The 15,852-nt window shown below is 45.2% G+C and overlaps 1 protein-coding gene and 2 pseudogenes across 1 annotated transcript; all 3 read left to right on the forward strand.

Moving 5' to 3' along the window:
• Nucleotides 1-683: 683 nt before the first annotated feature.
• LOC123056687 (receptor kinase-like protein Xa21) lies at nucleotides 684-8,865 on the forward strand (annotated as a pseudogene).
• Nucleotides 8,866-8,876: 11 nt separating this feature from the next.
• LOC123056688 (probable LRR receptor-like serine/threonine-protein kinase At3g47570) lies at nucleotides 8,877-10,094 on the forward strand (annotated as a pseudogene).
• Nucleotides 10,095-12,671: 2,577 nt separating this feature from the next.
• On the forward strand, nucleotides 12,672-15,569 carry LOC123057756 (receptor kinase-like protein Xa21). The gene is made up of 2 exons (XM_044480662.1): nucleotides 12,672-15,114; nucleotides 15,211-15,569. The coding sequence occupies exons 1-2, from the start codon at nucleotides 12,738-12,740 to the stop codon at nucleotides 15,567-15,569; spliced, it is 2,736 nt and encodes a 911-aa protein (XP_044336597.1). The 5' UTR covers nucleotides 12,672-12,737.
• The last annotated feature ends 283 nt before the right edge of the window (nucleotides 15,570-15,852 follow it).

The following is a 15,852-nucleotide window of genomic DNA, read 5'->3' on the forward strand; positions in this document are numbered from 1 at the left end:
CCGTGCCAGGACGCCACCACGACGCCCGACAGCGTCGTCCTCCTGCGCGAGTCCATCCTCCCACAGCAAACTCCAAATCTGCACCGCGCCATGCCTTCAAGATCCGTCGCCATCAATGTGTAGGATGAAGCACCGCTCCACCAAAGAATCCGTCCTCTGGTCCCTCGATCACGTGTGTACCTCCAAGAATGACGCCCCAAGGGAGGAATGACACCAGAGCGCCGCTGTCATCCGATCATCCGATCTAGGGTTTCCCCTGGAGGTAGCAGAGAGTGGCCTTGAACTTCTCCACGGCGATGCCTTCAAGAAGGGAACGACGCAGATAGCGCCGCCACCGCCGGCCTTAGCAGAAGCCGAAGGCAAGTTTTCACCCTGATCAGTTCGAAGGGATCCAACTCTCGTGCACAGGCCGCCGTCACCACCAGCACCACCAGGCAGACCCTGGAGTACCGGCAGATTAGCGAGCCGCCGGCACCACCGCATCCAGATCGCCGGCCACGTCGGGCCGCCGCCATCCCCCGCGCCATCCGGATCAGAGACGGAGCCGCCGACCGCGCATAGGGATTGCCGCCGCCTGCACACGCCGGAGCGCCACCGAGAGCCCAGTGCCCACCACCGCTTGCCGAAGGCAACCACCACCTGAGCACTGGCGCCACCGTGGAGCCATCAGATCGGGGAGGAAGATGTCGCGCGCCGACCACCCTCGCAGACCCCGCCGCACGCTCGAGCGCTGGCACCACCGCGGCGCCATCAGATCGGGAGGAGGAGGAGCCTGCGCCTCGCCGCCCGGCGCAGACCAGGCCGCCACCATCGCCGCAGCGCCACCAAAGGGGAGCCCTGCAGATCCGCCGGCAGCCCGACCTGCCGCCGAGCCGAGCGCCGCCGCGAGGGCCGACTGTCCCGTGCCGTCCAGGAGCCTCGCGAGGAGGGAGGGAGCCCCGCCGCCGCCAACACAAGCGCGGGCTTTGCCCGGCGGCATCCCCTGGTGGCGGCAATCTAGGGTTCCGCCCGGGCCGCTCGCGGGAGCGGCACGGGGGACAGGGGACACTGGTGGAAAAAAGGCCTTTGGTCGCGGTTCGCAACTGCCATTAGTCGCGGTTGCGCAACCGCGACCAAATAAGCGCGACTAAAGCCCCCCACCTTTAGTCGCGGCTGCTTAAGAACCGCGACTAACGGCCCGTCCACGTGGGCGCCAGGCGGCCGTCGGGGCGGAGGACCTTTAGTCGCGGTTCTTCTGGCCAACCGCGACTAAAGGCCGCCACAGGTTTAGGGTTTTAGCCCCCCCCCTAAACCTGTTTTCTGTTTAATTTGTATTGTTTTATTTCTTTTGTGCTTTATTTTAATTTTGAAGGAGTTTCATATATTCTACGGTACTACATACATGCATATGAATGTACAATTTCAAATAAATTTGAAATTAGAACCAAAAAGAATTCAAGAGGAATATACAATATATATTCAATATCATCGGATGACCATATACAATTTTGAACAAGTTTCCATACATGATTTAATGCATATAAAGTTCTACGTCCTCATAATAGTGTTCTCCTTTAGGATGGAGGACTTCCCTGCTGAACCATCCAGCTAGTTCCTCTTGAAGTGGTCGGAAGCGAGCTTCTGGACTAAGCATCCACCGGAGGTTATTCCTCTGAGCATTGGTATCACTCGGAACCCGCTCAGAGGTGTATCTCCGGATCATCTCACAGACATAGTATCCACATAGATTGGTCCCCGGTGGCTGAATATCCCCAGCATTCTTAGCCTTTAACATTTTGAATTCTAGCTCTTTTTTGAATTCACCGACCTTTGTATCTACGAACCGTCTCCAAACCCTACGAGGCAAAGAAAATTAAATGAACAAGAGAGTTATTAATTAGTTACTTGATATTAGGAAATGAACGAAATAGGCCGATCGATATAGAGCGCAAATGAATGAAAATAATTACTTCTGCAGCATTCTTCTCATGCCGCCCCAAAGCTTTGGATCCATATTCACAGAGTCGTGGACGAGACATTCTGAGGTGTTAACTTTAATTACTAGCAGAATCCAGTGGAACCTGCGGACACGATACATGCACAGTACGTCATGCATAACTCATCGATTAGCCGGCCACATACCATGCATGGAGTAAACAAAAGAAGGGGGGCGGTGGCGGTGGCGGTGGCGAAATGGCGGTGGCAAAAGGAGGGGGCGAGGAAGGGGTGGGAGAGGGTGTCGCGGTAGAGCGCGAGACGGGGCGGCAGACGACGGCGTCACGGAGAGGGGAGGCGAGGACAACACATTTATAACCCTCGCCGTCCCCTCTCGATCCCTAAAAAAACACCGCGCGCATCGCCGCCCCCCTCGCCGCCCCTCTCCGTATATACGTTTTTTTTGTTAATTATCAAATTTTACGGGTTTTTTTTGTTAATTATCAAGTTTTAAGTTATTTACCGTTTTTGTTAAACTAAGTTATTTACCGTTTTTGTTAATTATCAAATTTTACCTTTTTTTTGTTAATTAACTAGTTAAAAAATTCTCTCTCTCTCTCTCTCTGCTCTCTCTCTCTCTCTCTCTCTCTCTCTCTCTCTCGCTCTCTCTGTTCTCTGCTCTCTCTCTCTCTGCTCTCTCTCTCTCTCTCGATCATCGCTCTTTCTCTCTGCTCTCTGCTCTCTCTCTCTCTCTGCTCTCTCTCTGCTCTCTCTCTCTCTCTCGATCAACGCCGGCGTTGAGGGCGGCGAGGCCGGCCGCCGGCGTTGAGGGCAGCGAGGCGGCGCGGTGGGCGAGGGAGGCCGGCGGGCGGCGTACTAGGGCGAAAGGGGGCGGCGGGCGCCGTACGTGGGCGAGAGGGGGCGGCGGGCGACGGCGGGCGGCGTCGAGGGCACGGGCGACGGCGGGCGGCGTCGAGGGCGAGGTCGACGGCGGGCGGCGTCGAGGGCGAGGGCGGCAGGCCTTCGGCGCGGCAGAGAACGAGCGGAGAAATGGAGGCGACGGGTCGGGCGGTTGTATTTATAGCCCCCCCCCCTTTAGTCGCGGTTGGGGAGGCGACCCGCGACTAAAGGGTAACCTTTAGTCGCGGTTGGGGAGGCGACCCGCGACTAAAGGACTTTTTTGGCGGGTTTTTCGTTCCCGCGCGCAACCACCTTTAGTCGCGGTTGGGCAGGCCAACCGCGACTAAAGGTATTTTCCAAATACTTTTTCTTTTTCAAAATCTTAAAAATACTAATAATATATCAAAAAATTCAGAAAAATAAAACTAATTCAATTCAAAATTCTAAAAATACAAATAATATATCAAAAAATTAAGAAAAATAAAACTAATTCAATTCAATATGTTAAAAATACAAATAATATATCAAAAAATTAAGAAAAATAGAACTAATTCAATTCAATATGTTAAAAATACTAATAATATATCAAAAAATTCAGAAAAAAAAACTAATTCAATTCAAAATGTTAAAAATACAAATAATATATCAAAAAATTCAGAAAAATAAAACTAATTCAATTCAAAATTCTAAAAATACAAATAATATATCAAAAAATTCAGAAAAATAAAACTAATTCAATTCAAAATTCTAAAAATACAAATAATATATCAAAAAATTAAGAAAAATAAAACTAATTCAATTCAAAATGTTAAAAATACAAATAATATATCAAAAAATTCAGAAAAATAAAACTAATTCAATTCAAAATGTTAAAAATACAAATAATATATCAAAAAATTCAGAAAAATAAAACTAATTCAATTCAAAATAATATACCAGAGGCCGGTCGTCGGCTATGGTGGTACGGCCGGACTCTGCAGAGCGTCATGGACTACATCACTCCAAATTTCATGTATCATTCGAAAATGGACACCAAACACATCACGGGTAATATAATTCACATGATCCATTCAACAAAGTTTGGTACAATAAATTATTACACATCATTTCTTCCCTTGTGTCCCTGCTTGCTTACGATTGTGCCGTATCCATGGAGCATCCTCATCATTTAACTTAATGCTTGGGTCGGTGTTCACTTTGAAGGGCGGAATTTCAGCAAACATATTATAATCTTCTGACATGTCTGTCTTGTCCTCCACTCCCACGATGTTTCTTTTCCCTGAAAGAACAATGTGGCGCTTTGGATCATCGCATGATGTACTGATCGTTTTCTTATCTTTCCGTTTCCTCGGTTTGCTACTCATGTCCTTCACATAGAAAACCTGAGCGACATCTTTCGCTAGGACGAATGGTTCGTCAAGGTAACCAAGATTGTTGAAATCCACCATTGTCATTCCGTATTGCTGATCCACCTTTACCCCACCTCCTGTTAGCTTGAACCATTTGCACCGGAACAAAGGGACCTTAAAGGAGGGTCCATAGTCAAGTTCCCATATCTCCTCTATGTAACCATAATATGTGACCTTTTGCCCATTCTCGGTTGCTGCATCAAAGCGGACACCACTGTTTTGGTTGGTGCTCTTTTTATCTTGGGCGATCGTGTAAAATGTATTCCCATTTATCTCGTACCCTTGGAAAGTCGTTATAGTCGAAGATGGTGTCTTGACCAACATGTACAGCTGATCTACAACATCATTGTCATTCATTAAATGTTTTCTCAACCAACTGCCGAAAGTCTCCATGTGGGCCTTCCTAATCCAGGATTCAGGCTTCCCCGGGTTGTCCGAGCGTAAAATATTCTTGTGTTTCTCAAAGTACGGAGCCACCAAGCTGGAATTGGTCAGTACAGTGTGGTGTGCTTCAGTCAGAGAATGGCCGTCCATACATATCGTTGATTTCCTTCCGATCGTGCCTTTTCCACTTAGTCTCCCCTCGTGCCGCGATCGAGGAAGACCAATCGGCTTAAGGTCAGGAACAAAGTCAACACAAAACTCAATTACCTCCTCATTTCCATAGCCCTTGGCGATGCTTCCTTCTGGCCTAGCACGGTTACGAACATATTTCTTTAATACTCCCATGAACCTCTCGAAGGGGAACATATTGTGTAGAAATACAGGACCGAGAACGAAAATCTCTTCGACTAGGTGAACCAGGAGGTGCGTCATAATATTGAAGAAGGATGGCGGGAACACCAACTCGAAACTGACAAGACATTGGATCACATCGTTCTGTAACCGTGGTAGAACTTCTGGATTGATTACCTTCTGAGAGATTGCATTGAGGAATGCACATAGCTTCACAATGGCTACTCGAACATTTTCCGGCAGGAGCCCCCTCAAAGCAATCGGAAGCAATTGCGTCATAATCACGTGGCAGTCGTGAGACTTCAGGTTTTGGAACTTTTTCTCCTCCATGTTTATTATTCCCTTTATATTGGACGAGAATCCAGACGGGACCTTCATACTGCTCAGGCATTCAAAAAAGATGACCTTCTCTTCTTTGGTCAGAGCGTAGCTGGCACGACCTTGAAACCATTCCGGATGCCGGTCATCAGCGTCTTTCAAACGTTGCTGGTCCTGCCGTGCTTCCTTTGTATCATTTGTCTTCCCATACACGCCCAAGAAGCTTAGGAGGTTCACGCAAATATTCTTCGTAACGTGCATCACGTCGATTGCAGAGCGTACATCTAGGACTTTCAAATATTCTAGCTCCCAGAATATAGATTTCTTCTTCCACATGGCTGCGTGCCCGTCAGCTCCCTTCGGAACTGATTGTCCGCCAGGACCCTTTCCAAAGATGACTTTCAAATCCTTGACCATATCAAATACCTCAGCACCAGTGCGTTCCGCAGGCTTCGGCCGGTGATCTGCCTTGCCGTTGTAATGCTTGCCTTTCTTTCTTACTGGATGAATTTTCGGAAGAAATCGACGATGCCCAAGGTACACGTTCTTCTTACAATTTGGCAAATGTACACTTTCAGTCTCATGTAAGCAGTGCGTGCATGCATTGTATCCCTTATTTGACAGTCCCGAAAGGTTACTAAGAGCAGGCCAATCGTTGATGGTTACGAAAAGCAACGCTCGTAGGTCAAATTCCTCTTGTTTGTGCTCATCCCACACACGGACACCACCCCACAGCTGTAAAAGTTCATCAACTAATGGCCTTAGGTACACATCGATGTCGTTGCCGAGTTGCTTCGGACCTTGGATGAGCACTGGCATCATAATGAACTTCCGCTTCATGCACAACCAAGGAGGAAGGTTGTAGATGCATAGAGTCACGGGCCAGGTGCTATGGCTGGAGCTCTGCTCGCCAAAAGGATTCATGCCATCCGTACTTAGAGCAAATCTTATGTTCCTTGCGTCAGCTGCAAAATCTTTGAACCATCTGTCGATCTTTCTCCATTGCGTTCCATCTGCGGTGTGTCTCAACTCCCCGTCCGACTTACGGTCCTCTTTGTGCCATCGCAACAACTTGGCACGCTCTTTGTTCCTGAACAGACGTTTCAACCGTGGTATTATAGGAGCATACCACATCACCTTGGCGGGAACCCTCTTCCTGGGTTTCTGGCCCTCAACATCGTCACCAGGGTCATCGCCTCTGATCTTATAACGCAATGCAGTGCATACCGGGCATTCATTCAAATTCTCGTATTCACCGCGGTAGAGGATGCAGTCGTTGATGCATGCATGTATCTTCAGAACCTCTAAACCTAGAGGGCAAACAACCTTCTTTGCTTCGTACGTACTGGCGGGCAACTCGTTATCCTTTGGAAACATATTCTTCAACATTTTCAGCAAGTTTTCAAATGCCGAGTCAGCTACACCTGCCTCTGCCTTCCATTTCAGCAAATCCAGTGTGCAGCCCAGCTTTTTCAGACCATCATCGCATCCGGGGTACAGCGCCTTTCTGTGATCCTCTAACATGCGATCCAAATTCTCCCTCTCCTTTTCAGTTTCGCAGCGTCTCCGTGCATCAGCAATGGTCCGACCAAGATCATCAACGGGATCATCACGTGCCTCTTCTTCACCTTCCCCTTCACCTTCAGCATCCTCCATGAAAGTATCACCGAAATGAGCAAGATAGCTTTCATCGATGAAATCATCCCCTTCTTCATCTTCTTCCATTATAACCCCTCTTTCTCCATGCTTGGTCCAACAATTATAGCTTGGCATGAAACCGTGCCGAAGCAGATGCATGTGAACATCTCTTGAGGAAGAGTAACCCTTCTGATTCTTACAGATAACACATGGACAGATAACAAAACCCCCCTGCTTGTTCGCATTAGCCACTACGAGGAAATCTTTCAAACCCGTAGTGAACTCGCCGGAGAGTCGGTTACCGTACATCCATTGCCGATTCATCTGCATTATTATAATATAAAATATATAATTAACCATCATGCATTTGTTAAACTAACTAGCTACAAACAATATAAATTAAACAATGAACTGCACACATGCATATTTTATCAATGACACATCAAAGGTTCATCAAGTTGCTAACCGCGATCGAGGAGTGTGGCTCCAACACTTCATGTCATGTTTGTTTCATGCTCTTGGGGCATTTCATCAAACACCTTATGTGCATAAGAGGAACCAAAAGCAAACCTACACCCACTTGTGAAGAGAATGGCTCCAAATGGCTAAGTGTTGGCTGCTGGATGGGTATATATAGGGGAGGGGATTTAGTTGCGGTTGGCCTGGCAAACCGTGACTAAAGGTGCCCGAAGGCCTTTAGTCGCGGTTGTCCTGGCCAACCGCGACTAAAGACCCTCACGTGCGCCAGCTGGCCACCGAGCGCCCTGGGCCCAGGCCTTTGGTCGCGGTTCACCTCCAGAACCGCGACTAAAGGTCCCATTAGTCGCGGTTCCTACAGCTTCGCGACTTATGGGGCTGGACGGAAGCCTGTTTTTCCACCAGTGGGACAGCTCAAAGGTTCATTCTGAGTTCATTTACTAATTCTTCCAACCTACACTGCATTGATTTGTCGAGTAACAATTTCACCGGATTGGTACCCAACATGATTGCAAACTTACCAAACTCTCGCAGTTGAATCTTGAACTGAATCAACTCCAAGCACACATCAGGGAAGATTGGGAGTTTTTGGACAGCTTAGGCAACTGCACAGAGCTACAAAGTTTCTCCATGAGTATGAATCGTCTATCAGGGAATATACCAAGTTCATTAGGCAACCTTTCCAATCAACTCCACTATCTATACTTAGAAGACAATCAACTATCAGGAGATTTTCCTTCTGGTATAGCAAACTTTCACAACCTAACTGTTGTAGCATTGGGGGGGAATCACTTTACAGGTGTGGTTCCGGAGTGGATTGGGACTCTAATTTTTTTACAGCAAATTGTATTAGAGAGAAACTTCTTTACAGGGGCCATCCCCTCGTCCTTGTCAAACTTGTCTCAGCTGGGAGGGCTCTTTCTACACTTGAACCAGTTCTTTGGTCACATACCAGTAAGCATTGGAGACTTTCCAATGCTTCAATATTTGGACATTTCCAACAACAATCTTCAAGGCCCAGTTCCAGTGGAGATCTTCAGAATCCCATCAATGATAGGAATTGATTTGTCATTCAACAACCTTGATGAACAACTTTCTAATGACATTGGCAATGCCAAACAACTCATATATTTTCAACTTTCTTCAAATAAGCTATCTGGAGATATTCCAAATACACTAGGTGATTGCGAAAGCTTAGAAGAAATTCAGTTAGGCTCGAATTTTTTCAGCGGAAGCATTCCCACTTCATTAGGAAAGATAAGCAACCTCAAAGTTTTGAATTTTTCTGCCAATAACTTAAGTGGGTCAATACCGACATCTCTTGGAAACCTACAACTTCTTGAGAAACTAGATTTGTCATTCAACCAACTTCATGGTGTGGTTCCAACAAAAGGGATCTTCAATAATGCAGCTGCCGTGCGGATTGATGAAAATCAGGGGCTTTGTGGTGGGGTATTGGAGTTACATATGCTAGCATGTTCTGTGATGCCTTCAAATTCAACTAGGCACAAGGAATATTTAGTGCTCAAAGTAGTTATCCCAATAGCTAGTTTGGTCTCACTTGCTATGGTCATATTTGGCTTATTGCTCTCAAGAGGAAAGCACAAGAGCAAATCTACATCTCTACCATCATTTGTTACAAAATTCCCCCAAGTTTCTTTCAATGATCTAGCGAGCAACAGAGGGATTCTCAACTTCCAACCTAATTGGCAGAGGGAGTTACGGTTCTGTATATAAAGGGAAACTAGTTCATGATGAAAAAGAGGTTGCTGTGAAAGTGTTCAACCTAGAGACAAGAGGGGCACACAAGAGCTTCATTGCAGAATGTAATACGTTGAGAAATGTGAGACACCGCAATCTAGTCCCTATCCTAACTGCATGCTCTAGCATTGATTCTAATGGCAATGATTTCAAGGCTCTAGTGTATGAGCTCATGCCACGAGGGGACTTACATAAACTACTATACTCAACTGGGCAGTATGAAAGCTCTTCAGATTTTATCCTCATTACGATGGCTCAAAGGATAAGTATTGTGGTGGACGTAGCGGATGCACTGGAGTATGTACACCATAACAACCAAGAAACATTCTTTTGGATGACAATATGACAGCTCATGTTGGAGACTTCGGCCTGGCAAGATTCAAAGTTGGTTCCACAATGTCATCTCTTGGTAACTCCAACTCCTCTTCTATTGCAGTAATGGGGACGATTGGATACGCCGCTCCAGGTAACGGTCTTTTTTTTATATTTCAAGTTGGTACATTTTTTCCACATCTATATTAAGCAGCGACAGTGACATAACTCCGCTCTTTTCATTTTTCAGAATATGCTGGGGGCGGTCAAGTTTCAACTGCCGCGGATGTTTACAGCTTTGGTGTCGTTCTCTTCGAGATATTCATCCGAAGAAGGCCGACTGATGACATATTTAAGGATGAACTCAACATAGTGAAGTTTATAGAGGCCAGCTTCCCAGGTCGGGTATTGGAGATTGTTGACCCCCAACTGCTACAAGAGTTGGAGGAAACTCCAATGGCCTTGAAGGAAAAATGTTCAGAATGTCTTCTATCTATGCTAAACGTTGGCCTTTCTTGCACCAAGCCATCTCCTGGCGACCGTATCAACATGCAGGAGGTGGCTGCCAAGCTACATGGAATCAAGGATGCTTATCTCAATTCTATTGTTTCGGTAGCAATAGCTAACTGAATAGACAAGTCGTTGTATAATTGGCTTTTATGAAATTGTGTGTATGTAAGAAGTATTGGCTACCTGAACAAGTAAGATTTTTATAGTTGGTATTTGTCACATAGCGTGTAGATAAGGGCGGCGTATTTACAAATCCACACACTCTCGGTGTTACCACATCATCCTAGATAGTGAACAGGGAAAAATGAATAGCATGTCCCAGGCATCAATATGAGCAATCAAATTAATATTTTATTGATTAATACATCTAGTTTGCAGTTTATTTGGTTTCCGTTGTAGTCGTCGCTTGCCACACTTCATAGATATGATGTTTTTCCCACACTTATAGCTTTATCTGTGGTAAAACTACCCTTCAAACAAGTATGCCTGACAGGCTGACACTATTGAGTATGGCAACAATTTTACCTACAGGACAAAACAGAGGACCATTTGTTAAATTTACCTACAGAATGGAACAAAAGAGATTGATGTAAAACCGTATCCAGTAATTCAGGGGGCCGGTATGCTAATCATCAGTTATAGATTATTAAATCTGCTCCAGTGACATTCCAGTTTGGTCTCTCTGGAGGTACTAGCTTGTATGGTAGGCCAGAAAGAAACAAAACAATAAGTTTTGTGTAATGGTCACTGGTTTGCACCAAAACTCAGGCCAGCACAAGATGTCACTGCTTATTCTGAACCTGAACTCTTATGACATGCTTGATGTTTGCCTACTATTGTACCTTTGTCACACTTGCCAGCTAGTAGTCGGTGTTTATAAGGTCGGCGTCAGATAGATCAGCATGCACCTGAATTCACCATCGAACAGTCAAAAAATATCACTTACCGTCTCAGAACTTGACACTTGACAGTGGGAAAGCATCATCACAAATCGCCTAATTTTCTGTCTACTGCTGGTTGGAATCTCTGAGGAGAGGAGATGAAAAAGAAATGCAAATCAGTAGGCTGCAGCAGGAATACAAATTCAGAAAAACACCAAAAAACACTCTGAATATTCAGTACTTCTGTTGTATTTCTACAAGCTAGAAAGTTGAGTCAGAGCCTCACCGCAAGAGACTTGATCACATCGGTTGAAGTACAGGAATCGATGGAAATTCTACAAGCTAATTTTATACGGTAACTTGATCACATGAGTTGTCGCCTACCATGTAGCTACTGATGTGCCATTATTACATTTGCCAGCGAGAAGTCGGCGTTTCTAAGTAGGCCAGAGTTCGAGAGATAGGCACCTGCACTGACAATCAAACAGGCAAAGACAATTACACATTGTTTCAGACTTGACAACTGACAGCGGGCAAGCATCACAGCAACTTGTGTCTGACTAGTGCCAAGGAGATCAAGAACAGATGCAAGATCAGTATGCTACCCATGGCGTCTACATTGAAGAAACTAGCACCGAGAAGCTTTGCGATTTGAAGTTGGTCCGCGGCGGTATATGCCACAGCAAAAGAACACAGATTCAGAGAAAAAAGAACAATCTGAACTTACCCCGCAAAAAAAAACAACAACAGAAATCTGAACTTGAGAGGTTCTGTTCTATTTCTACTTAACTTAATCACTAAAACATGTTGCTCCAAACATCAGTAAAATCTGGAGAGAGCAAGCTAGAACTAGAAAGTTCAGTCATAGCCTGCTACTTAATCACTAAAAGACCTTTCCGGGAAAAAAAGAACTTAAAACTCACTGAAATGCAAAGGGACTTGGGACTTCATTGTTTCCAATCCTCATTTTTGTGTTACTGAAGGTATTAGATTTGATCGAGATCGTATCAATGACCAGTCGTGGGCTTCCTCACGTTGTCCGGTGGGACCTTTTCCTGCATTTGAAAAAAAAGTCAGTTGCCTCGCTGGCCCGGGCTCTGGGTGGGTTCGGGCCAACCAAACAAATACGTTAATCTGAAAATTAGTGCGCCTTCACTCCAAAAAAAGAGGATTAGTGCATCTAACACCACGATTTGTGATGATTAACACTCACAGTGGACTGGTGACCAGGCACGTAATAACGACGTCGCGCCTATAAAAGGAAGGCCACAATGGCGGACGTAGATCAAACACTCCACAGTCTAGACTCCAAATTAACTCGTACACACATATGCTTGGTTTCTCTCTTGTTCGCCTTTGTCCTCTGGCGGTTGTAGCTCTTGTGTCTCGGCCCGGAAAGGAGGAGCTAGAGTATCAGTATATACAGAAGAAGAAGGAATCCTCAGGTAATTAATACTAGCAACATATCTATTACTTATTATTAACTATTTAGTTTAAAACTCGCCTTGTTTTTATGCATGCATATGTAGTGAATAGTACTGAAGATCTGACTTGACCAATATACATTCATAGCCACCCGGCCATGAAAGCTGCCAGGTTACTTCTGTGGGTGTTGGCGGCTTGCAGCGCACATGTCGTCATCTGCAACACCTCCATCTCGTACGGAAACGAGACGGATCGGTTATCGCTGCTTGCATTCAAGGATGCAATCATCAGTCTCGGTCCACAACAAACCTTCATGTCCTGGAACCATAGCACTCACTTCTGCAATTGGGAAGGTGTCCTATGCAGGGTCAAGGCTCCACGTCGTGTCACTTCTCTAAACCTTACAAGTCGAGGTTTGGTGGGGCACATCTCTCCTTCACTTGGAAACCTAACATTCATGCGGTCTCTGGTCCTCACAGAGAACACACTCGCCGGGGAGATCCCACCCTCGCTTGGTCACCTACCTCGCCTCCAAACCTTCCTCTTGAATAGTAACATGCTACAAGGAAGGGTGCCGAGTTTCGCTAACTGCTCAAAGCTCAAGGTGATGGATGTTTCGAAAAACAACCTAGTAGGCCATCTCCATGCCAACTTGCCTCTTTACTTGCAAGTGTTGCACGTTTGGTCTAATAACCTTACTGGCACCATCCCAGCTACTCTTGCCAATATCACAACATTAACCCAAATTAACTGCCAAGATAATCACATCAAGGGAAATATCCCAAGTGAATTTGCACATTTGTCCAGCTTGCAGCACCTGTCTGCCAGTGCTAATCGGCTATCAGGAAGATTTCCACAAGCCATCTTGAATCTTTCTACTCTTACCATCCTCGAACTTGCTGCCAATGGTCTAAGTGGAGAGGTTCCACCAAATCTCTTTACCTCTCTTCCCGATCTCCAGATACTTTTCTTAGGTGGCAACTTATTTTTAGGGCACCTTCCTAGTTCATTCACCAACGCTTCCAATATACAAGCTCTCGATTTGTCAAGAAACAACTTCACAGGATTGATGCCTACCACGATTGGAAAACTTACCAAACTCTTGAGCTTGAATCTTGAAAATAATGAACTCCAAGCACACAACAGAGAAGATTGGGAGTTTTTGAATAGCTTAGGCAACTGCACGGAGCTACAAATGTTTTCCATGGGTTATAATCATCTATCAGGGCATGTACCGAGTTCATTAGGTAACCTTTCAAGTCAACTCCAGGAATTATACTTGACAAACAATCAACTATCAGGAGATTTTCCATCTGGCATAGCAAACCTTCGCAACCTGATTTTTGTAGCATTGGGACGAAATAACTTTACAGGTGTGGTTCCTATGTGGATAGGAACTCTCAAAGCTGTGCAGGTAATAGGCTTATTCAAAAACTTCTTTGCGGGGGCCCTCCCATCATCCTTGTCAAACTTGACTCAATTGGGAGCTCTCTACCTACGCTCGAACCAGTTCACCGGTCACATACCATCAAGCTTTGGAAACTTTCCAATGCTTCAAATATTGGACATTTCCCGCAATGAACTCCATGGCAAGGTTCCAATGGAGATCTTTAGAATCCCAGCAATAACTGGAATTGATTTATCATTCAATAGCCTTGATGGACAACTTCCTACGGGCATTGGAAATGCCAAACAACTCGTGATATTGAGAGTTTCATCAAATAAACTATCCGGAGATATTCCAAACACTTTGGGTGATTGTGAAAGCTTAGAAGGCATTGAGTTAGATTCAAACATTTTCAGCGGAAGCATTCCCACATCGTTAGCCAAGATAAGCAGCCTCAAAGTTTTGAATTTGTCTACCAACAACTTAACTGGGTCAATACCAGCATCTCTTGGCAGCCTGGAACTCCTTGAGGACCTAGATTTGTCATTCAACCATCTTAATGGAGAGGTTCCAACAAAAGGGATCTTCAGGAATGCAACTACCTTGAAGATTAACGGAAATCAAGGGCTTTGTGGCGGGGTAAAGGAGTTACACATACTAGCTTGTTCTGACGTGCCTTCAAATTCAACTAGGCACAAGGAATCTTTAGTGCTCAAAGTGGTCATCCCAATAGCATGTGTTGTGTCACTTGCTGTAGTCATATTTGGCTATTTGCTATGGATAAGAAAACACAATAGCAAATCTATATCACTGCCATCGTTTTCTACAAAATTACCGAAAGTTTCTTTCAACGACCTAACTAGAGCAACAGCAGGGTTCTCCACGCCTAATTTGATTGGTAGAGGAAGATACAGTTCTGTATACCAAGGAAAACTACTTGAAGACCAAAATGAGGTTGCCATAAAAGTCTTCAACCTAGAGATAAGAGGAGCACACAAGAGCTTCATTGCAGAATGTAATGCATTGAGAAATGTGCGACATCGCAATCTGGTCCCTATTCTGACTGCATGCTCAAGTATTGATTCTAAGGGCAATGACTTCAAGGCCCTGGTGTATGAGCTCATGCCACGTGGAGACTTACATAAGCTACTATACTCAACTCAAGACTATGAATGCTCTTCAGATTTGAACCTCATTATGATGGCTCAAAGGATAAGCATTGTGGTGGACGTGGCAGATGCACTGGAGTATCTACACCATAATAACCAAGAAACAATGATTCATTGTGATCTGAAGCCTAGCAACATTCTTTTGGATGATAATATGACAGCTCATGTTGGAGACTTTGGGCTGTCAAGATTCAAAGTTGGTTCTACAATGTCATCTCTTGGTAACCCCAACTCTTCTTCTGTTGCAGTAATGGGGACGATTGGATACGCCGCTCCAGGTAATGGTCTTTTTTTAGCTGAAGTTGGTACATTATTTTTTCTGCATCTATGTTAAGCAGCGAAAGCGAAATAACTCCACTCTTTTCATTCTTTAGAATATGCTGGGGGCGGTCAAGTTTCAACTGCCGCGGATGTTTACAGCTTTGGTGTCGTTCTCCTCGAGATATTTGTTCGAAGAAGGCCAACGGATGACATGTTTAAGGATGGACTCAACATTGTGAACTTTATAGAGGCTAGCTTCCCCGGTAGGGTATTGGAGATTGTCGACCCCCAACTTCTACAGGAGTTGGAGGAAACTCCAATGGCCTTGAAGGAAAAATGTTCAGAATGTCTTTTGTCTATGCTAAAGGTTGGCCTTTCTTGCACCAAGCCATCTCCCGGTGATCGTATCAACATGCAGGAGGTGGCGGCCAAGCTACATGGAATCAAGGATGCTTACTTTGATGCTAACTGAAAGACAAGTTGTTGTATAATTGGCGTTTATCACATAGCGTGTATGTAACTGTAAACGAGAATTGGTTTGAGGGAAGACGCCTCTCAAGGGGCGATCGGCTCATATATTTATAGCAAGATTACAAGTCTTGGAGACCAAGAAAGAACCTATACGCGTATATGTACAACCGTATGCAAACGGGAATACGCGCTGTTAGCTATACAAAGTTATACTTTAACATCCCCCCGCAGTTTGTGCGTCGGGCGAACGCATAAACTGTACCGAAAATCCTCGAAGAGGTGCG

The sequence above is a fragment of the Triticum aestivum genome, chromosome 3A (assembly GCF_018294505.1).
Source record: "Triticum aestivum cultivar Chinese Spring chromosome 3A, IWGSC CS RefSeq v2.1, whole genome shotgun sequence".
In the NCBI taxonomy this organism is placed as follows: Eukaryota; Viridiplantae; Streptophyta; class Magnoliopsida; order Poales; family Poaceae; genus Triticum; species Triticum aestivum.

Bases quoted from the DNA above. Each gene is read 5' to 3' on its own strand.
- LOC123057756 (XM_044480662.1), top strand. From the start codon at position 12,738: ATGCGGTCTCTGGTCCTCACAGAGAACACACTCGCCGGGGAGATCCCA. The intron at 15,115-15,210 runs GTAATGGTCTTT...TTCATTCTTTAG, and splicing joins GATTGGATACGCCGCTCCAG to AATATGCTGGGGGCGGTCAA.